General features: G+C 40.7%; 1 protein-coding gene across 2 annotated transcripts in view; it reads left to right on the top strand.

Annotated features, from left to right (window-relative positions):
- Grxcr2 (glutaredoxin and cysteine rich domain containing 2) overlaps positions 1–27178 on the top strand; it is a 57983-nt gene that overhangs the window by 19054 nt on the left and 11751 nt on the right. The window contains exon 1 of one of the 2 annotated variants that reach the window (XM_015485765.2): positions 25401–26045. The exons of the other annotated variant lie outside the window; for it this stretch is intronic. Coding sequence (XP_015341251.1) covers positions 25710–26045 — 336 coding nt within the window. The 5' untranslated portion in view covers positions 25401–25709. Of the gene's footprint in view, positions 1–25400; positions 26046–27178 lie in introns of those variants that run through there. 2 annotated transcript variants of the gene reach the window in all.

The raw sequence follows: 27178 nt of genomic DNA, 5'->3' as shown, positions 1-27178 counted from the left end.
GCCCTGTCCCATTTTGCAGATAAAAGAGTGAAATGATTGGACAATGGCATTTTGGCATGGCTGATAATGAGGGATACTTGCTTTTGACTAAGGATGCCTTTCCTTTTCTGAAATTATCTAGCAGTGGTCAATTGGTTTGTGGGGCCCAGATTCTCTTCTTTCCCTGATTTGTTTATATGACTGTGGACCGAAAGAGAAGTGGAGAGCCTATTATATAGGGCCTGGAGAAAGAAATGGGAAATAAGACAGTAGAAGCTCTATGAGGAGTCTGCCTCTTCCTATCCCCCAAACAGATTCTTGGTCCCTGGGAAGCCAGGGTTGGAGCCATAACCTGAAGGACCTGTTCTCCCCAGGTGATGCGGAAGATTTAGTAGCTCAGAACCCAAAGTGGCCAATGCAGGGCAAAGTTGGGAAACAGATGGGAACCTGAGTCTATTTGACTTCTTCAGGATTTGGGATCCTAGGAAGAAACTCCCCAAGTAGTATTTCAGTGGAGGCTACAGCCTCCACGGGGATAATGAGGTAATTCCCATGGGGACTTGTGGGTGGCAGTGGATATAGATGAGGAATATGAGGAGACTTGTTCCTGAGGTTCTCCCTCTGGGCAACAGAGGTGAGGGACTGCATTTACACAGGTTGTAGCAGGTAGAGCATAGGGACATTCAGGTGATAAGGCTGAGGCTGGCTGCACAGTGCTGCTGCCACATAGGTATGTGGTGGAGGTAGGTATCATTGTAGCTGTCAAGCCTGGATTTAAACTAGGTTCAAATCAAGGTGCATCCAGGTACTGGCAGGTGTTACCAGCTGTTCCCTGACCCCTTGGCCTTTTCCTGGGCCCTCAGGATGGAGCAAACTCTGCTGTAGGTATTGAAGGATGTGAGTGCTACACTCGGAGTCAGAAGATGTTGGCTCACACCCCAGCTCTTTTACCTTTGAGCTGTAAGGCCCATCATTTCATCTCCTCATCTGTATGATGGGGACAAAACTGCCTCCCTTAACAGAACTTTACAAAAAAAAAGTTTTTATGTTTGATATCTGATTGCAGGGCAAACAGTTTTGTTCCTATCTTACAGATGAGGGAATAAGATGGTTGGTCAGTGGCCTCACAGGTTTTGGCATGGCTGATAATGAGCAATATTAATATTGGCTTTTGAGTAAGGATGTCTCTTATTCTGAAACAATGAAGACATAAAAGGGAGATCGGTATGGTGCAAAGTAAGTGATGGGGAGGTATTTCAGGATATCCCTCAGTGTTTGTTCACTGCCTGCCCCGAGAATGTGAGCCCAGTAATCTCATCATAAGGTGTCACTGAACCAACCCTGAATAGGCCTCTCTCCTCTCCATGCTACCGGGGTCCTTAATTGCTGTCTCCTAGGCTATGGACTTCTAGATAAGGACGGTATTCTCTTTTCCTTATTTTCCAGTCCTGAGCATAGAACTAGACCCCTATAGATATTCCACCAGTGTTTATGGAATGATTCAGTGGGAGGATGTGTTTTCATTCTTTGGATCATGATTCTTGTCCATATTCTACACACTTATTCTCATATCTTGTCTTTTGTAAATGTTCTTAGAGTGGTCCATAGCTCTGGGGGAACTCGACTGTGGAATCACTGGGTTTGAGTCTAAGACACAGGGAAACCTGAGACCAGAACCATAAGAACTGCTTTCTTCTCTGAGCTGTTTGTGCCTTGGGAACCAAGGCTGGGAACAAAGGAAGCTTGGGAATTGGTCACTGGAGGTGGGGTGGGCATAACAGCAAAATACTGTAGAGAACTGATCTGTCTTGGCACAGCAGTGCTGTTCTGTATCTTTTTTTTTTTTTGAGAGAGAGAGAGAGAGAGAAAGAGAGAGAGAGAACTTTTTTAAAAAAATATATATTTTTTTTTAGTTATTGGCGGACACAACATCTTTGTTTGTATGTGGTGCCGAGGAGCGAACCCGGGCCGCACGCATGCCAGACGAGCGCGCTACCGCTTGAGCCACATCCCCAGCCCCATCTGTTCTGTATCTTAAAGGGAGATCTGAACTTTGGGGACTGCCTGCCCTGGAAATAAATGACTGTTTTATCAAAGTGAGCAGGGAACTGACAAAATAAATCTAGCTATGGTTCCCGTTGTTGTTAAGTTTGAAATAGGTGATTTGTGTGTTTTCTGAAAGCTGCTATGATTTGAAGCCTGACAACTTTCTGATTTTTAAAGTTGGATTCTATTATTGCTTTGTAACCTCCTAGGCATAGTGACAACAGTGATGACAGCAACGACAGGATGGCCATGTGAAGATGATGTCAGGGTGATTCCCTGAGGGTCTGCTCGGGGACCTTCATGTATTTCCTACAGTAACTCTGTAAGGTTGGCTGGAATCTCAATCCCAATGTACAGATGTGGAGACTGAGGGTCAGGGGGGTTAAATGATTGATCCAAGGTAAGACAGGGTGTCACCTTGATTTGAACCTAGTTTAAATCCAGGCTTCACAGCTACAATGATACCTACCTCCACCCTTTAAGCTTCATCCTTTGGAAAGTATAAAGTTGGGTTTATAATGAGATTATACTACTGATCTGCTTCAGTGATATTTTCCAAACAGTTTAAATGAAACTCTTTAAATACAGATACCCCTCTGCCACAGAAATCCTCCTCTTCTTCCTCTAAGAACTTTTTTCCATAGACTCCCCTCAGGGTTCTGCCTGGGGCCTGATGGAGAAAGTGGGGGCACTAAAGCAATAAAATAAGAGAAATCAAAAGACCCCAGGGCCTGTCATGGATCATCCATAAAACAATGCTTCCCAGCCCTGAAAACTGTCAGTCTGCTTCTTTTTGTTCTAAAAGCTCTGGCTTCACAGAACATTAACTTCCCCCTAATAATGAGCTTTTTTCTTCCTTCTCTAATGATACAGGCTTGCCTTGAGGATTCTTATCATCTCTATTGCTCATCCGTGATGACAGACACACGCACAGTGAGTTTGTCACTTCTCTGCTTTCCTCTTCCTTTCCTGTCACACACCATTCCCACCCCAGCTCAGGCAGGAGCTTGAAGCAGGAGCAGTGTCCCCCTTCCTCCGCCCCCTCGCCTCCTACACAGCCATGCACAGCTCTGAGATCTTCACAAAGCATCATCTGTTTCCTCCTGAATAAGCTCATCTCTTTTTCCCCCAACCCTCCAGGGTGACTTTTGTGTCAGTAGGGTGTGCTGCTGGCACTTCCCCCTGGAGACTTAGCATTTTTGACAAGCTTGTACATTTGAGCAAATATTTACCTTGCATTGATTCTGTTCTAGGGACATGTAAAGGATTTTGAATAGACATTCCTATTTGCTACCTGTGAAGTGGATACTGGTGGTTAACCCCCTGTGCAGATGATGAAACTGAGGCACAACTTGGGAAAGAACACACAGCCTACTAGAGCGTATTTTCTTTTTTTAGAATTTAAATGGACTTATTATATATATATATATATATATGCTTATAAATTGGTAGATATATCTTTTTAAATTTTATTTATTATTTTAAAATTTTTTATTTATTCTTTTTAGTTATACATGATAGTAGAATGTTTTTTGACATTTTATTTATACATGGAGTATAACTTCCCATTCTTGTGGTTGTACATGATATGTGAAGTTACACTGGCGGTGTATTCATATATGAACATGGGAAAGGTATGCCCTGTTCATTCTACTGTCTTTCCTATTCCCACCCCCTCTCCCTTCCTCCCATTTCCCTTTGTCTAAACCGATGAATTTCTATTCTCCCCCCGCCCCCGCATTGTGTGTTAGCATCTGCATATCAGAGAGAACATTCTCTAGAGCCTATCTTCTTAAGCAGCATGTTTGAGGTTGTTCTGAAAACTTCTATGTGAATGTTGGAGTGTTTGAGAGCAATATCTGGCTTTTATAGTTTTTAGCCCAAAGGGCCCTACAAAATCAAGGTGGACAAAATAGCTTTGGGAAGGATTAAGCCAAGCATCAACAATAACTAGTGGAGTTTATAGAGCATCCACAGATTATTTAAAATTACTAAAAAAAAAAAAAAAAGACCATTCCCTCCCTGTAGGGACACTAATGGCCTAGTTGGAAATGGTCCTCTGCACCTGCCTCCACTAGACCACCTTCTGCAAGATCTCCTGGTCATCTGCAGGTTTCCTATACTTCTCTCTCATTGGCCATCCATAGCTAGTTAGGGAGCCCAGATGATAGCAGTCCTCAAGGTCAGCATTGCTTAAAGAGCTTATCCAATACCACAGGTCCTGAACATTTCAATTTAGTCTAAGAGGCCTAGGTCAGGGATCCAGGATTTTTCATTCTTATTAGCTCCTCTTGTGATCCTAATGCAAGTCTCCAAACCACTGTTTTAAAGTAATCACTGCCCTTTGGGCTATAGCATTAGGAACAGGAAGCCAAAGCACCCGTTGGTTGGTAGCCTGTCTTTGCTTTGGACAGTCTTTGACAGGTGGCAGAGAGCATGGTTGTTATTCTGAAATCCTTTCACTATGGTCACTTTTTGTTCTTTTCCATTCTGCTGCTGGTGAGCATGCGATTGAGAAGCTTTATCTGCTTGCACTTATTATCAAAGTTCAATAATGTATTTTATTAATTTTTAATCTTCTTAATAGGACCAAGATTTTGATCACTCGTTCTAAAACTTCCTAATAGAGAATTCCCATTTAGGCCAACTGAAATAATTAGGAAAATGTAGGGAAGAGATACTGTAATACACAGACACTGCCCCAAACTTGGTTTCCTTTGAATGAATTATGAGGAAAGCCCCAACTTTGATAGGAGTTTTTTTTCCCCCCAAGAAGATGGGTGGCTGCTCCTCCCAACCCTGATAGGATCTCCCCTGCAACACTCCCAAACTGTTGCACTCATCTTTCAGCCCACAGACACGTCAAGCTGCTTTTAATCACCAGCTCCATCAGGTTCATCACAAATCTACAAACAGGTGCCTGTGCAATTAGTTATTTTGATTTTCCTTGGTCCACACAATGCCTCTAAACTAGAGCTCTTCTGCTGGCCACGTGGGCTGGGGCTCTACAAAGGGAGGAAGCACATCTCTCAGTGTCTTTCAGAGTGCCTGACACATAGAAGGTGATCAGCAAATGTCTGTTGATTGATTGTAATTCTGTGAAACCACTATTTTTAAGGCCACTGTGAGAATGAGAGTCTGTGGGTTGGACCAGTATCAGTTTATATAAAGTTTCACTCTTCTTAGGCGAAATGAGAAACCTCTGGTCAATGTATTATGTTTTTCAGAAAGCTAAAATTTGTTTGATATGAAAGATTGTCTAAGACTGTGGTCTTCCTGATTCGCAGGTTTGGATCGCCTTTATTTTATGGGGTGATTGCTGTTCATATGACAATGTTGATTAAATGGGTGCTCACCATTTGGGGCCAAATGATACTCCACCATCCATTTGACCAGAGTTACCTTTAGCAAGTGTAAATCAGGACATATCTGTATCAGATTGCAGAGGTAGCTCAGTGGTGGAGTACATGCTTAGCACGCGCCAAGCCCTGGGTTTGATCCCCAAGCCCGCCCCTCCCCCAAAGAGATTCTATATCAGTATCCTACAGCTTCCCATTGTCCCATTGCACTGTGGATAAAATCCCAAATACATGTCAGACCCTCATAAACTGGTCCTGCTTATAACTCTGATCTCATCTTCAGTCGTCCATCCCATCCAGGTCATTTTATTCAAACTGGCCTTCTGTGGCTCTTGAGGAGGCTGGGCTTTTGCCTCTGCCTCTAGACCTTTACCCAGGACTCTGCCTTGAACCCTTGCCCTCACCTGGTCCATCTTGGTATTTAGGGCTCCTCTCCTGCCTCTGCTGCCCCCCGTCCATGTCCTTCTTTGTCCTTCCTATCGCTCTCTTTCCTTCTCTCTGCTGTGCTCTTCAAACACTTACCGCCATCTATCAAGTTTATTTGATCCTTGTTAATTTGTTCTGGTCTCACCGCTCCTCCTGGGATATCAGTTCCAGAAGCACAGGATCTTCTCGTTCTCACTGGGTGCCCAGCATCTGGAGCAGTGTCTGCCTAACAGGGGTTTTGTAATTATTTGCTGAATGAAGGAAAGAAGGGACATTTCATGCAGGAAACTGCTTAAGGTTAGGGACCCTCTTTTCAGCTTCCATGGCCTCCTGCATTCTACCTCCCACAGCTCTTGCTCCCAGGGGTTGTACTGGCCACTGACTAGTCGACTGCCGCTTCTGCTGGCCCCTGGGCTCTGGTGTGTGGAATGACCTCCCTTATCCTAGGACTCCAAGAGCTGGCACAGTGCTAGTGTGAAGCTGGTGCTGGACCCTATGGAACATATCCAGGCTGTTTAGGTTCTTGCTGGCTGGACTGAGGACCCAGGGAAACCTATTTCAGAGACCAATCACAGACCATAATTTCATCATTGTATTGTGAGGGCTGAGCATTAGAATACACCTAACAAATGTTTTTTTGATTGAATAAAGAAGACAATGGCAAAAAAAAAAAAATAGTCTGGCTATAGGACCAGAAATAAAACTTTAAAAATTGGTCAATATCTAAGTATTTACTGCTCACAGAGTTGGTCCCAAGGAGGGTGAATTTGGGGACTCAGTTTCTCCTGTCTTGTCCTTGGGTCAGTTCTTCCTATGTTTTCATCTCCCACATATTTCCCTGGGCTCTTGTCAGGCACATTTTCTAAAGCAGGGCTCCTCTTGGGCTCCCTGGTTTCCCGGCGGTTCACTTTCCCTTGACCTCTTTCTCCCCACTGTTGCCAAGTCAGGCCTTTTCCAAGTGCCCTGGGACCTTGCTCAGCAATTACTACCATGAGCTGAGACACCACAGGAAAACACTGAGCCTCTTCAGCAAAGAAGCACGGATCCTCCATCTTCTTTGATTTAAGAGAGAAACAACATATAACTAGGCAAAGAGTATGTAATTCTATTAAATCAAACGAGTTCCAAAAGTGCTGACTATGGGTGGTGATGCATCTATTAATTTGACTGTGGTCATCAGTATGCAACGTATATTATGTATATCAGATCATCATATTGTACACCTTGAATATGCAAATTTTTTGTCAATTTAATGTCTTAAAAAATAAAATCATTTAAAAAATGACACACCTTTCAAAAAATAGTGGCTACAGTAGTGATTACTAGAGCTAGGAAAGGTGGGGTAGGGGGTTTGAGGGAGGTTGGGTAAGGAGTGACAAAATGCAAAAATAATAAGTTCTAGTGTCCTATAGCACAGCAGGGAGACTATAGTTTATAATAACTTATTATACATTTTCATTAAAATTAAAAGAAGTTCCTGGGCTCCCAACGTCAAGAATTAATAAATGTTTAAGGAGATGGAAATACTAATTACTGTGACAGGATCATTACAAATTACATACATGTAGTGAATTATTAAACTGTACCCTGTAAATATGTACAATGTTATGGTGTAATTTAAAAAAATAAAAGGATGGATTTTAAGATTAAAAAAAATCCATAAAGCTCTGCCTAATAATATGTGAGCAACTTTTGGAAGGAGATTTAACTTCCCAGAGCCTTAGCCTCCTCCTTCACAGAAAGGCATGTTCACATGTATACACACACACACACACACACACACTTCACATAATTGACCTTACCCTTTTCATTTTGGCTTAAACCATATTTGCTCTATTTAAAGTAGGTTTCTTCCCTTGGTCTCAGCCCGACATGAGTTTCCTTCAAAGCACATATCACATTTTATGATTAATTGTTTTGGTTCAGAAATATCTAGTCTTGGTGCATGAGAACTGGCTGCCAAAGATGAAAGGTGTCAAGAGACTGAAGAAAGAGGCAGATAGATCAGGATTGCACAATTTCCTGGGGACTTATGGACAGAAGCATGTCTTGGGTGACAGCAGGACAGATGGATGCCATATTCAAAGGCAGGAGGAGAGTTTATATGCTAAGTAGACAAAGGTGGACCATGGCTAATCAGAATGTCCCTGGCCTTGCTCAACAAGTACTGACATACCCAACATCAGTTAAGAGACAGTATGGACACCGTCATTGGCTGGCACAACACACTTGGTTGACTATTTTGATTACTTTGCTTATCCTGTAGGGCTTGGGATGTGAGCTAGGATCACTTATGGCATATATGGCAATTACCAATAAGCTGGCTGTGGTCATGTCAAGCTGGGTTCTATGTGTATTTTGTGTTATTTTCAAATCAGTTTGCAGATAGGAAGTACAGCTGTATGTCATCACTGTATTTGAGATGTAGGGAGCCGGCTTGTAATTATGTCATTATTATTAGTTATATTTTTTAATTGAAAGTAGGAAAATTGTAGGTACAAGCTCCCCTTTCCTTGGGTCATGGATAGGATGTTATATATTCACAAAAGTTAAGCTATAGAACACAGCTTAACTGGGTGGAGAAGTCCGGGGTTCCTGGCCAGGAGAATCTTGTCTTCCAACGAGAGCTGGTGTGTGTTTTATTCATTTTTGTGATCAGCCCCCAAGTTTGAGAAGATAAAGCTTTCTCAAAGCCTCTTCCACTCTAGCCTTATTCACGTAGTTCGATTTATTTTAGTAATGAATTCAGTTGACATTTTCTCTATGGAATCCTGTTATTAAAACAAACTTGCCAGAGACTCTGCTCATAGGTACAACAGTGTGGAAACAAAATGAACTTGGATGTACGATATGAGTCCCAATATTGGTTCAGCCACAGCGTGACAGTTAGAGTGAGTGAGAGCAATGGGATTCTCATTAAGCCTCACGATTTAGCACCAGCCTCTGGGAGAGGAGAAAATCATGTCTGATCATACTGTCCTGTTAGCCTCATAAAGAAATGCGCATGAGAGGAATTGTTGGGGGGAAGAAAAGAGAGCAGGACTATTTATCCCAACTTCTGATTGTTTGCTGACAGATCTAAGACAGAAGATTAATTGAAAAACATGTATAAGAGAAGTAAATTGAGGTCATGGTCTGAAGGCTCAGTCATCACTCATTTTTTGAGCATCTACTTATGTGCTAGGCATAATTATTATTATTGTTGTGCTGGAGGTGGAACCCAGGGCCTTACACATGCTTGGCAAGCGCTCTACCACTGGGCTCCACCCCTGGCTCTGCTAGGCACTCAAGTCCTTGCCCTCGAGAAGCTTCCATTCCAGTGGGAGGAAATAGAAAACAACCAAGTGAGCAAGTTAACCCATAACTTCTATAAAGAAAATAAAATGGTAGTATTATAGGCAGATACGCTAATGGGGGTGCTGGAGACCACTTTGGGTATACGGTCAGGAAAAGTTTCTCTGAAGTGGTGACAAGTGTGACAAGTGGAGGCCACTGCACAGAGATGGAAGTCAGTAGCATCTCAGCTGAGAAATGGGATGTAAGGCTGAAGAGCTCGACACTAGGGAAAACCATCAAAAGATTAGCTGATCACTTCCAAATGCTAACATGCAAACCATTACAACTTTTGCTCCTTAACTACTTATTAGTAATGTTTATAATTTACTAGTGATGTGACCTTGAACAAGTTATTTGATCGCTGTAATTAAAAAACTATGATATGGCAGTATTAGTGATTTCACCCCTCAGAGTCTTGTTATGAGAATTACGTGTGATAGCAATAAGTACTGCTAATTAGTATCCAGTGTTTTTTATGTGCTGGCAACTATGCTAAGTCTTCACACATAGTTGCTCATTTAATCTTGATAATTTCCTTGACAAGAAGGTAAGAAAGAGTATTGCAGATGTGGCTGTTGAGTGCCAGAATGGTGATTACCTTGATTTAGGTCTTCGAGCAAGTGTGGTGGTAGTGGGATTCAAATCCAGGTGTTCTTCCCAAGTTCTCAACTTGTATATCACCCAGATATAGAAGCCTTAGATCAGTGCTCATCAGGAGCCTAACCTCAGTGCCTCTGGTTCTCTCTAAGCACATTGCCTTTCTTCTATCACATGACAATTTCAAGTGATCTTAGAATCTGCATTTTAAAAATTTATTTATTTTAATTAGGTATATATGACAGCAGAATGCATTATGATTCATTGTACACAATTGCCGCACAACTTTTCATTTCTCTGGTTGTACATGATATAGTGTCACACTCTGTGTGCAGTCTTACATGTACCTAGGGTAATGATGTCCGTCTCATTCCACCATCTTTCCTGCCCCCATGTATCTTCCCCACTTTCCCTCTCCTTTGCTCAATCAAAATTCCTCCATTTTTCCCATGCCTCCCCCATCCCCATTATGGATCAGCATCCATTTATCAAAGAGAACATTCAGCCTTTATTTTTTTGGGACTGGCTTACTTCACTTAAATCCATATGCAGAAAAGTGAAAATAAACCCGTATCTCTCACCATGCACAAAATTAAACTCAAAATGGATCAAGGACCTAAGAATTAGTCCAGAGACCCTCTGCCTCATAGAGAGAAAAGTAGGACCAAATCTTCATCATGTCGGATTAGGCCCCGACTTGACTTCCTTAACAAGACTCCTAAAGCACAAGAAATAAAATCAAGGATTAATAAGTGGGATAGACTCAAACTAAAAAGCTTCTTCTCAGCAAAAGAAACAATCAATGAGGTAAACAGAGAGCCTACATTTTCGGTGCAAATTTTTGCTACACACACATCAGAGAAAGCACTAATCTCCAGGATATATAAAGAACTCAAAAAATACCAAACAAACAAACCAAAAACCAAAAACCAAACACCAAACCAAAACAAAAAACCCAAGTAACTCAATCAATAAATGGGCTAAGGAGCTGAACAGACACCTCTCAGAAGAAAATATACAATTGATCAACAAATTAAAAAATGTTCAACATCTCTAATAATTAGAGAAATTTAAGTCAAAACTACTCCAAGATTTCATCTCAGAAAGGTAATTATCAAGAATACAAACAACAATAAATGATGGTGAGGATGTGGGGGAAAAGGCACACTCTTAGATTGCTGGTGGGACAGCAAATTGGTGCAACCAATCTGGAAAGCAGTATGGAGATTCCTTGGAAAACTTGGAATGGAATCACCATTTGACCCAGCTATCCCACTCCTTGGTCTATACCCAAAGGACTTAAAATCAGCATACTATAGTAATGCAGCCACATCAATGTTTACAGCAGCTCAATTCACAATAGCTAAATTGTAGAAGCAACCTAGATGCCCTTCAACAGATGAATGGATAAAGAAGCTGTATATATCCATACACACACACACACACACACAAACACACACTCACGCACACACTTAATGGAATATTACTCAGCATTAAAAGAGAATAAAATTATGGCATTTACAGTTACATGGATGGAGCTGGAGAATAGAAACTGCATTTTACAATGCAGCATTTTTGAGTCAGTGATTTGCTGTAGGACTGCAGCTGGAAGTCACATCTAACTCCAGATCCCCAGGTCTTTTCCCTACAGTGTGCCTCCTGGAGTTTTGCTTATTACAATTAAGCATATTTTGAAAGGAGCCCTCAGAAATACATATTGAATTTGCTTCTGCAGATCTAGCTGTTTGCAAAACAATAGGTCCAATTTTCTTCCTTAACACTGCTTCTATTAACATTTAAAAGATCCCTTCATATTCATTGTTCCTATTTTAAGCAAAAAAATTGTCAGAGTATTTCGGTGTTCATCAGCTGATAAAACCCACCAGGATTCTGAATCAACACCTCCTCTGCCACCTGTCAGCCCCGGTGTTACTCTTTGTGCTTGTCTTGTTCCTCCTTCTGCACATCCCAGGAATTTCCAGATTCTTTTGAGACTTGGTAGAAATCTTTGTTCCTGGTGAGTTTGTTTGTTTGCACTTGGTCATTTCTATCCTCTTGGATTCCTGAAGCTGAACTTTGAGGATGAAAAAAAAATCTTGTTGGCTAGGATTGTTGGAATTTAGAGTTGACCTCTGAGACTGGAGGGAATTACGTCTGAGCTCATTGTCTTGCAAGGCAATTAGAGCTGCAAATGGATAAAGAGGACGTGACTAGGGAAAGGTGAACAGCAAGAACATCTTCCCCCACATAACTGATGAGGCTGAAACTTTCTCTGAGCTTTCTCTGAGGATGGTGCAGGCATATAACTCCAGTCCAGACTTCCATGGATATGACACTCTGATGCTCCATTAGACATGAAGACCTACCCCACCCACGTCTTCCAATTTGAAGATAATAAAGATGAAACACCTGACCTTCATTCCCAAGCTTGAACTCTCTTAATATTCCTTTCATCTGCTAATAGATCCTTTAAGGCACTCAAGTAAAAATGTTGGAATCTTTCTAAACTCTCTCTTTTCCCTATGTGACTCCACATCCGATTTATCAGCAGTACCTGTTGGCCTTTACCTTCCAACTAGATGCCCAGGCTGGCCAGTTCTCACCACCTTCAATGTTGCCACTGCCAGCCAAGCCATTTCCTCTTTTTTGTGCTTCTGTGGTCTCCTAACTGGTCTTTTGCGTTCACTCCTGCCTTACTTTGCACATAGTGTGGCAGCCAGAGTGATCCTTTTAAATCTGCATTGGTGCATGACCCTCCTCTGGAAAATCCACTGGCCTCCTGTCTCTCAGAGTGAAAGCTCACTTCTTAAAATGGCCTCCAGGATGCCCTCTCCCTCCATTGTCCCTCCCATGTCATCTGATCTACCCACCGTCCCCTGAGCCTTACACATGCCAGCCTCCGTGTGCTCCTCCACTCCTAGGCACAGTCCTGCCTTGGGGAGGGAAGTCCCCTTCTCCTGGAAAGCCGTTCTTCCCATCAAGGCTGAGCCCTCAGCAATGACAAGTCCCTGAGCACTTTAGGTCAAAGAGCAATCTGACTGCCAGCCTGTTCTTCCACTCCCTCCACTGCCTCGTTTTCTTCTCCCAGAACAGACGGTCATCTGACACACTACAGATTTTAATGATGTTGTTTATTCCCCTCCTGACTGCTGTCCACTAGAATGTAAGCGCCATGAGAGCAGGCATTTGGGTCTGTTTTTTCACTGTATTTTCAGTTCCTGGAAGAGTATCTGGAAGTTAGCAGGCACTTCAACACATTCGTTAGACCAACAAATGACTGTTAAGAAATTAGCACTGTGTCTGACTATACTCACCCAGAAATCATTCCATTACAAAAAGTCAAAAAACCCATTCAAGTGCAAAAGGAATGTGATTGGATCCCTTCCAGTGCTACTGGAAATGGGGGGGGTTGCTTTTGGGGTGTCTCTTTCCGGGAACACAAATAAAGCCATTAATTGCTGACTCCTTTTGTCTATAGTCTCCATTTCCTTTCCCCTTAGCTTTGTTCTCAGGCTGGTTTTTATTGTCACCATCAACTTCAGGTTCAGGTTGACGTAATTCCAGACTGGCAATATCAGTGTGTAAGGTGGGGGGAAGCATTTCTGGTTTTTTTTTTTAATATTTTTTTAGTTGTTGATGGACCTTTATTTTATTCATTTATTCACATGTGGTGCTGAGAATCGAACCCAGTGCCTCACACATGCTAGGCAAGTGCTCTACCTCTGAGCCACAACCCCAGCCCAGCACTTTTTTTCTAATGCTCTCCCTAAAGTCCTAGGAGGCTGTCTCTCTGATCTGGCTCAAGTCAAGTGCCTGACCCTGTGATCCAGCGGCACAAGTTGCTCCCATTGGCCAAGTAGAATCATCTGACCACCCTGAAGTAGAGTGAGAGAGTTAGGGAGTCGGGCCCACCTACCACTCCCTACACTGACAGGGACGGAGGGAAAGAATAGTGCCATTATCAGGTTCATCCCACATTAGCACCAGAGCCATCATTGTAAAACATGGTTCTGGTCTTGTTTCCTAGTCCTCAGTGGCTCCTCATTAAAATAAATGCCCAAGTCTTTGGTATACCATTTAAGACGCATCATAGCATGGCCAATCTGTTCTTTCAGTCCTCTCTCTCACATGCCCTCCCATATTCTATTTGCTCAGAAATACAGGACTGTTGGGGTAAAAATGGGAGTTCATAATCCACTTGAATCAAATGTATGAAATATGATATGTCAAGAGCTTTGTAATGTTTTGAACAACTAATAATAATAATAATAATAATAAAAAGAAATACAGGACTGTGTGCTATTCCTGGATTGTCATTTGTCCATTTATTTATCCATTTACACATAATTTCTCTTTCCTTTTTTTGGGGGGGTGGGGAGTACCAGGGATTGAACTCAGGGGCACTCTATTGCTGAGCAACATCCCTAGCCCTATTTTGTATTTTATTTAGAGACATGCTCTCACTGAGTTGCTTAGCACCTTGCTTTTGCTGAGGCTGGCTTTGAACTCATAATCCTCCTACCTCAGCCTCTGGAGCTGCTGGGATTATAGGCATGCACCACCACACCCAGCTCACACATAATTCTTACCAAGGACTTCCTATATGCTTCCTAGCCATTGCCCATTTAGTGACTGCTCTTCTGAGGTGTTTTGCCTTTTCTATGTATATAAACACATTCTTTATAGCTGGGGATAAGTGCCACATTTTTTGAAGATGTCCTTATTCTCTGCCCCCATGCAATTCAGAATGATTTATTTCTTTCATCTCTATCCATAATACTTTACTTATTTCTCTTTTGAGGGGTCCTTGTGTTAGTATCATATATGCACATATCTATTTCCTGTATTGGACTTCAAATTCTTTGAGGGCTTATACAGCTCTTATATAGCAGGAATATATAAGATGTTATATATAGGGTAGATATCTATTGAATGTGTGTGTAATGAATGAAAACAAACTGACTTAAACTTCTAGTTTCTTATATGTATATATATATATATATATATGTATATATATATATATATATATGTTGTAGATGGACACAATATCTTTGTTTATTAATTTATTTTTATGTGGTGCTGAGGATCAAACCCAGTGCCTCACATGTGCCAGGTAAGTGCTCTACCACTGAGCTACAGCCCCAGCCCTCTAGTTTCTCCTTTATCATCACTGTGACATGTTTATTTGTATAGTACATTTGAATTCAAAAAATGTTCTCAAGCCTTTCATGTTATTTATTTTTCATAATGGTATGCTGACTGGGTATTGTCTCTATTTTAAGATTGAAAAAAACCTGAATCTCTGATAAGTCAGGTGACTTTTTTTGGCTGCACAGCTAATAAATGGCAAAAATAAGAATTGGATTCAGATCTGATACTGACTCTGTTAGTCATCGATGTTTTGGTGACAAGTGATAGTGACTCAAACTAGGTTAATCACACAAAAAAGAAATTATTGGTGGCCTCCAAAGGACCATTCTTGTTGGTATTGACTCTTCTGTATAGTTCCCTCCTGTGTATTGGGACCCTGAGCTTGGAAGTGTGACTTGCTTTGGCCCATAGGGCTTCATCAAGCACAGTGTGAGCAGAGCTTGGTAAATTGCAGGCACATTGGGACTTGTCTGCTTGGAATGCTCCGTCTTGGGACCCAGCTGTCATACTCTGAGAAGCCCAAGCTACGAGGAGAGGAACTGTGCTCCCATCCACCGCCCCAGCTGAGTCCTCCAGTGCCACAAGTACCAACAGCATGTGAATGAGCATCCTGGATGTTCTGTCCCGGCCCAGCCTCTGGATGGCTGAAACCCCAGCTACAGAAGCATGAGAGAAAACAGAGGATATCATTAAATTTTAGACCAACTGGACACTGCACAATAGATAACAGAAACATAAGGCAAGGCTTCAATCTGCTCTGCCCGACCTTGCACCAATCGATGTGGCCCAGGCAGCAGGGTCTTCTGTCTCTCGCCAGGACCACATGTAGCAGAGGAAAAGCTCTTCCAAGAAGAGGTATGGGGACATGTGTGGGACAGGTGGAAATTAAAGCTCCAGATCCTGGTATAAACCACCAAAGGCCAGCCTGTCTCCTCAGTGGGTTAGGAAGATGTTCATAATACCAAGGAATCTGATTGTCAGAGGCTAACAAGTTCAAGATCACAGATAATAAAATTTAGGCCTGAAATAGATCATTTCCAAGCCTGATGTCATGCCAAGTTGTCTGGCCAGAACCTGAGTATTGTGACTGTACTTCACCATGTTTCCTCAGTGATGATGGTCCTCAGAGATGGTGTGTGTGTGTGTGTGTATACAAGCACACTTCTAATGTCCAGCCTAGGATGGATAGATGGGTATTGGTGTGAGTGATGTATTTGTCCCAGAGCTATGTTTTCTGCCCGAGGACACCTCTGGGGAGAGACATACTCACACAGTTCAAATTCCTGGGTCTGGGGTTACTCAGATCTAACATCTCCAGTCAAGTTCCTGCTTTGGCCTCAGCCTGTCACATAGATTGCTAAACCAAGCAGTCCAGAGTATGTCTGAGTGTTGTGAAATTTTCATGGAAAGTACTTACAGACAATGCGTGGGACCTCAGGCTTCATGTAATGCCTACTTGGTGTGAATCTGTGGCTCTTTAGACAGTTTGAAAGCAATTTTTGTGAAATTTCCCAGAACATTTTGTTTTCTCAGGCAAAAAAAAAAAAAAAAAATGGCTTTTGCTGCATGAGCAACAGTTGTGTGCTTACTCCAGAGAAAGACAATTGACTGTGGCCTCTGACAAATCAATGAATATTGGTAGGAGGATAGATTTTTTTCCATTGTGTCCATCATCCTCTTCCTTCCCATCACTGCCAGAAATAGAATTGTGGCATGTTCATCCTGAGACAGAATTTAGAGAGATTCAAAATACATGACAGGTGTGATGGCGCATGCCTGTAATCCCAGCAGCTTGGGAGGCTGAGGAGGGAGGAACATGAGTTCAAAGCCAGCCTCAGCAAAAGCCAGGTGCTCAGCAACTCAGTGAGACCCTGTCTCTAAATAAAACACAAAATAGGGCTGAGGATGTGGTTCAGTGGTCCAGTGCCCTGAATTCAATCTCCGGTATGAACCACCCCCCAAATGTGCAAAATGCATGATTTTTAGAGAAGAGGAAACAGAGACCCAAAATGGGATGGAGGCTTGTTTCAGCCACATAACAATTCTTACAGATTAAGTTGGAATTAGAGCTCTTAATTTTTGACTCTGAATCAGTCTTTTTTCCACAGCCCTGAAATATTTTGGTGACTTCAGTGGCAACTCTGATACAGACAGGGTCTCACTGAGTTGCTTAGCACCTTAGGGAGTAGGTTCTGACTCTCTGAAAAAGTAGGGAAGGAATAGAACTCAAGAGGAAACTGAAGGGGGTACTTCAGAGGGTGAAGGGAATGAACTGGATTTCTTTAGCGGAAACTCTGAACCGTACTGCCAATCTTCAGTCACCAACAGGACACTTGTGTCTAACATCTTTTAAAAAAAAATATTGGTGCCTTATAATTACACATAATGGTGGAATTCATTAGGCCATATTCATACATGTACGTTGAATAATATATTCAATATCCTTTATGTGGTGCTGAGGATCAAACTCAGTGCCTCACACATTCAAGATGAGTGCTCTATCACTGAGCCACAGCTCCAGCCCTGGATCTAACCTCTTTAAGAGGTTTTTATACTCACAAATGTCCATAGAAAACTGTCCCTGCTCTGTTTCATGTTCTCAGGGTCCTAATCCACTTCTTTGTGATTCAGAGATGTAAACAATTTACCCAAGATCACACAGCCAGAAGGAGTTGTTCCTAAAACCTAGTCCTTTGCATTGCCTTGCACTGCCTTTTAGGAGGTCTTGGGGGTTAGGCATAATCCTTGCTATAAACAGAATTGAAAGTATTTAGTCAAAAATGCTTATTTGTCCCAAGGGAAAACATCATGGCGACACATAGGAGTTTATTAATATTTAAAAGCTGCACTCTGCAGCTAGTTTAGGATGTGGACTCCAGAGCTATATTATCCAGGTTCTAATTCAAGCTCCACCACTTATGTCTCTGTAATCTTGGGGATGCACTTGACCCCTCCATATTCTTTTTTTATTTCAAATTCTTATCTATATAATGGACACAATTTTAACATTTACTTCATAGTGATTATGGTAAAAGGTGACAATGCTTGCCAATCATTTAACACCTGACTCTCAAGTACCCAAAATGTTAGCTGTCTTTTGATTTTATAATGCACAATTTAATTGGTGAGCAGGATGGGGCATAAAGATATATGCTGGGAAGGATATATTCTAGATTTATAGTAATAGTTATGTTCTGGGAAGGGTGAAGGAAGGCTTCTGTTTTGTTCTTTTATTTGTGTCTCTTGTTTTTTAATTTATTTACTAAAGAGCAAATTCATGGTTTACTCCTATGTTTTTATGTACACTTCCTACATTGACATAAACTTTGAAAAAAAATTTAAATTTATGTCCAGAAACTTTAGCATTCTTGTTACATTTTCCTGGATCAAGTAACCTGGGCAAATTATTAGCAGAGAGGTTTGAAATAGATTAGGAGTTTATCTGACCAACAGATTTTTGTTCTTGCCCACATTGCTCTTGTTCACACTCCACAGTGAGCTCCTTGGGAGAAGGGCTGTGCTTGTTGGGCCCCTGCTGTAGCCCTATCTTCTAGTGTTTTGGACACTGTGGGTACCCAGTAGTAATCACCCGGCTATGCCCTGTCCTGGGGTGTTCTGTTATGCAGCCTCAGTTCCTTCTCTTTCCTGCAGGTGGCAGAATCTTCATGGGCCTTGCTTTCTGGAACACATTATTTCCCAAAGCCCTTTTACTATTATGGAATGAAATGAACGGATTAGAGTTACCTACAAACATAACTTCAAAGAAACAGTACAATGACTTTGCTCTAACATAAAAAGAAACAGAAAAGGTCATTGACAATAAAATATTACATATTTTACCAGCAAATGCTTAGGTGGAATTTCCCTAGAAGAGTCAGGAAATAGTCAGATGCTATGCCTATGTCCAGGACCTCTGAATGCGACAGCTGCAGATGCAGTCTGTTGTACTTGTGGTATTTAAATCAGTGAAAGAATTTTCGAAATGGTGGGAAAACTCTTGGTAGAACTCTGAACAAAACAAAGTATAAGCTTCCTTTAATTTGTATGCATTTTCAGTTTCTCCAAATGTGTATCAAAGCTAAGTTCCCTACTTCCAACAAGAAAAACAATAGAAAAACAAACAGGTTCTAGGCTGAGCTAATTTTATCAACAGGTGTTTTATCTGTGGGAGTCTGAAGTGTGGGACAAATATTTGCTATGTAGGCTTTTCCTTCACACTGCAGGTTGTCTAGCGTCCCTGGTTTCCCACCTGCTAAATGTCTGTGGTGTTCTTTGTGAGTGCAACTCTAAAAATAAAATGTTTTTACGAATTTCCATAATGCCCTCTAGGGGGCACTACTGGCCTCGTTAAGAATTTCTAATACGGTGGCTACAAGCTGTCTAAAAGGGTAGCTCCAAATCCTGTGTGCCTACTGGCCTTGAAATGTAGCTGGTTCCACTATAGACCTAAAATTTTAACTTAATTTAGTTTACATATAAATTTAAACATTGATGCTCAATGCAGCATCTTGGATCCATGAATTTACTTTGTCAACTATATATTTTATGAAGTCTGAATAGGGATCAAACATTTTTAACTGAAAATTTAGTGAACTAATTAAGATGCTCTATAAATATAAAATATATACAGGAGTTTAGGCTTGACAGGAAAAAAGAATATCTAACAAATACTTATGTTGGATTACATGTTGAAATGATAAAATTAAGGCTGTACTGGATTAAGTAAATATTATTAAAACTAATTTTATCTCTTTTTACTTTTTAAATGATACTTCTGGAAAATTAAAAAATGCATGTATGGCTTATACCATGTTTCTATTGGAGAGTGCTGGAATACAGAAAACTCAGGACCCTTTTCAGCCTGAGATCCCTGCTTGCTTTCTATAGACAGGAATGCATAGTAAGTTAGAACCAAGGGAGGAGTGAGAAAAATGAGTCCCTTACTCTCTAGCAGGCAAACCAAGGACCCCAGGGATAGGGTCTTTGAGTGGTAGAATAATCCCAAGCGGTTATTATTTTTTAATAAAGTCCCAGATTTTGGCTTGTGGTTCCTGGCAGGGCTGATATTTTCCTACTACATTCTCCCTCTGCCGGCTCCCTTGAGAACCTTCCCTTTATAGTCTGATTGGGGTTTGGCCTGCGATACCGAGACTCCATGCCAGCTCAGCTCAGAGGCAATGAGGAAAAGACACATCAAGGTATGAAGAAGATGGCCTATCCCTGCATTCTGGAGATTTACAGATAATGCAGGTGGCTGCATTTCAAAGCAAACCGAGGGCTATTACCTGAGGCAGAGTTTAGAGAACCAACCACACAGGTAGTGAAGCTTCATCCTCACTGATCTGGTTTCAGATCAGGTCTATTATGGGATTCAGAATACGATGAGACTAGTTGATATAAGTCATCTCCCTTTTTTAAGGAACTGTCTTTCTTTTCCCAAGTGGTTAATTTCATGATGTGAGATAAAGGTGCTAATAGCAAAAAGCTTGAGCTTTGGGGTCAACCCTGGACTAGAATAATGACTGACATGTCATGGCTAATGGGGCCCCATGCAGGTAACTTAACCTCTTTGAGCTTGAGTTTCCAAAAGCCCTGTCTGCAAAATATCTCCTTTTTAGACAGTAAATGCCCAATAAGCAGTAGCTCCTTTTTATTACAGAGGGGTGCAGGTGGAAAGTGGAGAGAATTTTTAAGCCAAGAAGCCTTTGAGAACAGAATCTCCCAGCCTATTTTCCTCAGAATATTGACCCCAGGAAATCAAATTCCAAAAATAAAAAGAGTTTTGTGGGAACCGTGGTTTAGAAATAATGTATCCCCCTCAGCAATGTTGACAAAGTGTATTAGTATATTAAACATTCTGAGAAGTCTTGCAGTAAAGCAATCAGTTTAACATGTTTTTACTCCTCAACATTGATCCGACTTATTTTATTAGTTTTTTTTTCAGAAAATAATTATTAGCTCTGTGGATCACATCTTCCCTCTAATCAGATTCCTCTGATTGTTGTGCCATGTGGATGGGGACAAGTGAGACAAACCACTAAACTCTGTCCCATGACACCTCCATCCATAATGACAAATTCATTCCTGAGGGAGCCTACACAACCTTGGAAAAATTTTTAAAAGATGATGGTGAGATATGACAGTCTCTTAAAGCATTACCTTGGGACTTTGTATTTTAGGTGGTGGTGGAGTAGGACAGATAATAAACCTGGATTTTGTTTGTCATGAATTTTATAAAGTCCCATGAACCCTTTCAAACCTCTATAAATGATCAATAACCGTAATATCCTTCTGTCTTAACAGTATTTCAAAGGGGGATGTGGAACTGGAGTTTAAATAAGCACACAGACACACACATATGAGCACACTGTGTGGTAATGTATGAGCAGATTAAAAGGATATGTTTAATTTATAAGCCCCACTCTGATTAGAAATGATAGATGATGGAAAGATCGCTAAAGGATGATGTTCACACTCAATTTGCAATAATTGTACATTTCTCTCATCAAGACACATATCTAATATAATCTCCCAAAACCCAAAATACACATAAAAATAAAGCCTAGTAAATGACATCAGACAGGATAGGATAAAAAAATACTACTCCTAAAAAGATCAGAGCACACTATGGTCTAAATCAAAATGCATGGAAGCAAAACTAGGTATCTGGGTGAATATTTTTAGAAGAAAACCCAATTTTTATTAGAAACATTTCAAACATGCAAAAATATTGGAGTAATAATATAATAATTAATCATCAAGAATGCAAACATTTCTCCATTTTGATATGTCTATATATACATGAATTTAAATATACATCTACACATATTGAGAGGATAAACATTTTCACATTAAATTCCAGGCATCATGACATGTCACCTTAAATATTTAAGCATGTATCTCCTACAGAAAAGACATTGTCTTATATAATTACATAACATTATCTTGACTATGTGAATTAATAATAATTCTCTAATTCCATGTGATATCAACTCTAGAGTCAAATTTTTCTAGGAAGCAATCAAAGTTCACATATTAGATTTGATTTTTATCTCTTTATACACTTCAAATCTAGTGTGTTTCTCTTACTTCTGTTTTTCCTAATATATTGACTTTTTGATGAGACCAGTGTCTTGTAGATGTCCCTCAGAATGACTTTGTCTGAGTTTTTCCTCTTGGGTCATTTAACTCATTCCTTTATTCCTTATCATTCCTATAAACTGAAAATAAGACTTGATTAGAAAAATGTTGAAGACCTTTGTCCAGAATACCTCACAGGTGGGTTTATTCTGATTTGCATTTTGTTCCCATGTGACTGCAACTGGAGTCCCCTTTCACTATGAAGATTGTCCTGGTCAGACACTAATTCGAATTCAGCCAGAGAGAAATGGCAGAATGTTGTGGATTTAATTTTCTCTAGCCAATGGGATATAATGATAAGCATTTCTAATATAAAATAGTACTTGCTTATTATGGAAAATTTTTAAAAAATACAAATATGTATGAAAAGAAGAAAATAAAGATCACCCCATTTTCCTTTTCAGAGAAAAACCATTAAAAATTTTACTGTGTTCTAATGCATTTAGTTCCTTCCTATACAGCTTTATATAGTGAATTCTATATTATAGAATATAAAATTCTGTTATAATTTTGCTACTTCATTTGTACCATAAACATATTATTTTAAACTTTTTATAAATCATTTTAAAAGGGCTACATAGTCTTTTATGTTATGGAATTCTTACTGTTGGACCTTTAAGTTGTTTTCAAGTTTTTTTCCCAGTATAAATAATATTATGGAGACTATCTTTTTTTTAGATAAATATTTTTATCCTTTTAAAACTATTTCCTTAGGAGAAATTATTGGGTTAAAACTAATGGATTTTTAAAATGTATTTTCCTCCTGATTATCAAAGTAAGATGAGCTTATCATGATGAGTAAAATATAATAAAACTGGGAATGAAAAAAAAAAGCATCCAGCATCCTCCGCCCAGAGGCAACTGATATTAGCATCTTGACATGATTTCTTCTGATACAGGCAGTTATTTTCTTTCTTTGAAAGACTCAAGGATATGAACATTTCTAAGGCTTTCGATAATACTGCCAAAATTGCTTTCAATTTATCAATTTAGCCTCCTTCTGGAAGTGTATGAACTGTGACTATTCTGAAAACACTACCATCTAAAAATTATCAAGCAAGCATGGTTATTTCCAAACTTCCCATGACTGGTTCGGCTCACTGAAAATCTGTGAATATGGGAAGGGGCGTGAAGAAAGTGCTGAACAAATGTTACTAGGAAAACTCATCTGCATGTTTTGTTCTGGTTGAGTCCACTGTTCTGGAAGGCTACCTTTGCCAAGGGTGTTCATTTTGGGGACAATTGGAAATGTTTATTTGACAGTTAGTTATAGAAGTCAGTTCCCTAGCTCCTCTAGATAAAGACAGATTATTGCTCATTTTTTAATAACTGTTCCCTGAGGCAGAAGGAAAAAAATATTTTTCTCATGGGGAAATGCCTACTCTTTTTCATGGCAAGGCACACACAGACAATAATGATGTTGTGATATACACTGGGCAAATGTATTGGGTCGATGTAGTCCTGGGCCCCACCTGGCTGCCCTCAAGGCTGAGCGATCAAAATCTGGGCCTAATGTAATCCATTCATGGCATATCTGGGCCAGCTCCACATCAGTGGGGACCTAGAGGAGCGTGTCTTCTGTGTCAGGAAGAACATAGCTTGCTTGCTTTCTTCTTTTTTAAAAAATGTTGTTTCTCTAGTTTTTTTTTTTTCTACCTGACCTATTCCTTGATCATGCAGGCACTTTATAACTGTGATACTACCTGTCCTTAGCAGAAAGGTAGATGTTTTTCTTAACAACCTTCTGATTATACATTTTCATTATTCTCAACCAACATGCCCAATTCTTGTTCCAAAAGTATTATTTATTTGACTTCTCTCACCTGAATTGATTCATTCTACAATTGTTAAGTGACTTCTGGTATGTACTGGGCACTTTGCTGAACACTGGGAATAGAGAGATGATATAGATGTTCTCACTCTAAGATGTTCATGGTCTTATGGGAGGAAACACAAGATTGACAAGGGAAAGGTAGAAGTGCCTTAATGTGGTAGGCCCACAATTCTGTGGCACTCCCTGGGGTAGTGGAAAGGCTTCCCAGAAACAGAGACGTTCAGGGTGTGACTTGAAAGAGGAGCAGAAATTTTATCCACGAATCAGTAAACAAGGTACTGGGTGAGAGGCAGAAACCTGAAGGGTCTATGAAATGGGTGAGTTTGTTGGTGGGCCTGGAATCCAATTCCAGGAAGCACTTGGAAAAATGCTGAGGATGAGGCTGGAGAGGAAGGAAGATGAGGCTGCATTCTGAGGAACTTTGTCACATGAAAGAATTAGAACTTGTTACGCTGTGATCACTTGGTAAGAATTTTAAGGGGGAACTGATACATGCAGACTAGATTTTGGGGAAACAACTTTCACAACAATGTGGGGAATGGAATTGGACATGGATACAGGATGTCTTTAGAAGCAACCACAATTTTGAAAACTGGGGACATGAAGCTTTCATTTAGGGCCAGGTTATTGGGGTAGATGGAAGAAGGCAGTGGGGACGGAATTTCCAGGAAGTTGGAGAGAAGTCATTTTGGGCAACTAATTGAGGCTGTCAGCAAACATAGGGAGAACGATTTTACTCCACCATTCAGCTCTTCAGAGCCAACCCGTCCTTTTAGATCCAACCTGAGCCTACTTTCCTTTACAAGCCTTCTTCCATCCTTGTCTCCTGAGAGACCACTTCCTTCCCAGAACAGCTGTTGTGGGGTTCAGCACAGGACAGTTTGCACCCTTAAGCTTGAGGTTGTTATTTCACATGTGTTAGGTCTGTTTCCTAAACTGGATTGTAGGACTGTTCTCAGGACCCACAGCTCGTGTTTCTCTGACATTCATCCCATGGACCCCCTCACAGTGTTGGGCATTTACTGGGTCCAACAGTCAGAGGAGACTAGTTCTGTGCTTGCAAATGAGACTTAATGTATAAAATACCTAGAAAGTGGAGCTTCTTTGGTTAACATGGAGTGGAAGACCCTGATTATAGGACCCTTGACCTCCTCCTATTCTAAGCAACAGCCAACAAGACACTCCATTGTATCCAGGTCCCCACAAGACACAGTTTGAAAACTTTTGGCCTGGTGTACCGCTCACGGTTTTGGAGTTGGGTCTGAGTTTGATTGCCTAGTCTGTCACGTACTTAGCTGTAGTAGAAGTAGAAAATGAGGAAATAGCTCAAAGCTTCCCTTTTCCCTGTGGAAAAGAGACAATTCTTTGTAGGGTTATTGTGAGCATGAAGCAAGATAATGCATGTGACAACCTCCCCCCCCCCACACACACTTATTAAGTGTTCACTGGATTGTAGTTGTTGGTAACAACACCAAGACAATCGCTAATTGATTAAATGTCTGATCCTTATTGAATTGGTGCTTGTTTAGTCTAATAAACGTATTCATCCTCAGGTTAAGACAAGCCAGGGTTGAGTGAAGTTATGGATGAGCTTTGAATTAGGAGGGGAGCCAGTCTTGTCTTATATTCCATCCATTCTATAAGCCCACGGTCCCCTGTCTTTTCATGAGGGTCCATCAATATTTCATGTGTGGGTGTCAGTTGCTGTAAACTGAGTATACACTAGCACCAACCTGAATTAATCATATGCAGGAGGAGAGAAAATAAAATGCCTTTTCCTTAGAGCCCAAGTTTCACTGGCTGCCCGGAAGCCTGAAAACCACAGGGTGAACTTTCTGCTAATGGAGGACCCCGAGAAGAAGCTGAATCAGAAGAGTGATGGCAAACCCCGGAAAGTACGATTTAAAATCTCCTCCTCTTACAGTGGTCGAGTGTTGAAGCAGGTCTTTGAGGATGGGCAGGAATTAGAGTCGCCAAAGGAAGAATACCCTCACAGTTTTCTCCAGGAGTCCCTTGAGCCAATGGATGGTGTTTATGGGTCTGGGGAAGCCCCCAAACCTTCGCTGTACTTCCCTAAGCTGACTGCTCAGAGGATCAGTGTATTCAGAGAGGGCGATGCCTACACTTTGGCAGGCAGCCAGCCTCTGTTCAATGATTACAAGGCGAATGACCATAAGGTTGGTATTGTGCGTGGTTATAAGCTTTAAGGGTAGGGCTTCCTGCAGTGTGTCTAGAGAAACACCTAAATGCTTCAGATTTGTTTCTTGCTCTCACCAGCTACCATCCAGAGCCATAGATGCACCAAGCTGTTATTAGAATAATATTTCCGGGACAAAAATAACATGCTTGTTGACTACTCATTGGAAAGTGCAATGAGCATAAATAGCATTCAAATTCCATCCAGGGTAATACCTTGTAATTGGGTCTTTGGCTGAGTTTTCTCGGTGTGTAAATTAAATAGAGGTGCAGTGGTTTTCAGGTTGCCAGACTGCCATTTTAGAAAATTATGCAGCAGTGGGTCGTTTTGTTTCCCAAAAGAGCTGAGTGTTTGAAGGTGCCCATTTTACTACAGCCGATTTCTCAGCTGCGGTTTATCCAAGTCTTGTTTTCCTGCTGTCACCTTCCTACTGCCTGCTTTGTAAGTGTTTGTCGTTTATTATTTTTGCCTTTCCATTGCTCATTAGCATGGACTCTGGTTAGCTGGAATCCTGGGAAGAGATGGTGAAAAGCAAATCAACCAGAGATGTGACCTGGGGAGACGTTTGAGCTAATAGTTCAACTGAAGCATGCATTTTATCTGTGAATTTCAATTATCTTCTCTAGTACCATGTATAATCAAGAGCCCATACGTGATTTTCTTTTAAGCTAGAAGAATCTGGAAAATACTTGCAGATGCCAAAGTTTGTAGAAGATGTGTACATGCTTGTGCCAGTGGGACCATGGATGCCTTTTTTTTCTTTTCATCATTAAAAATAATTATACAATGTGTCTAGGTTATTAATAAATGACACACCAGGGTATGTTATCATCTCTAAAGTGTGAAATTCAGATAATTACTTCCTAATCATTTTTTATTGTTCATTTCCTAAGGGAATAGACACTACATCTACTGTAGACAAATGTATTGAACTTGCTGTAATTGATACAGTATAATTATAGGAATGTCCACAATTACCAAAGATTACCAGGCTTCTTTGCAATATTTATGTTAATAGAGTAACATATACATTGTTAAGTGCTATCACATATTATCTCTGTCTCTGTCGCATTGGATCTTTGCCATAATCTTGGAGAGAATGTTAAGGTCATT

Source organism: Marmota marmota, unplaced genomic scaffold (genome assembly GCF_001458135.2).
Source record: "Marmota marmota marmota unplaced genomic scaffold, marMar, whole genome shotgun sequence".
Taxonomy (NCBI): Eukaryota; Metazoa; Chordata; class Mammalia; order Rodentia; family Sciuridae; genus Marmota; species Marmota marmota.
Note: the sequence above shows the minus strand (reverse complement) of the source record. Positions and strands in the feature narration are given on the sequence as shown.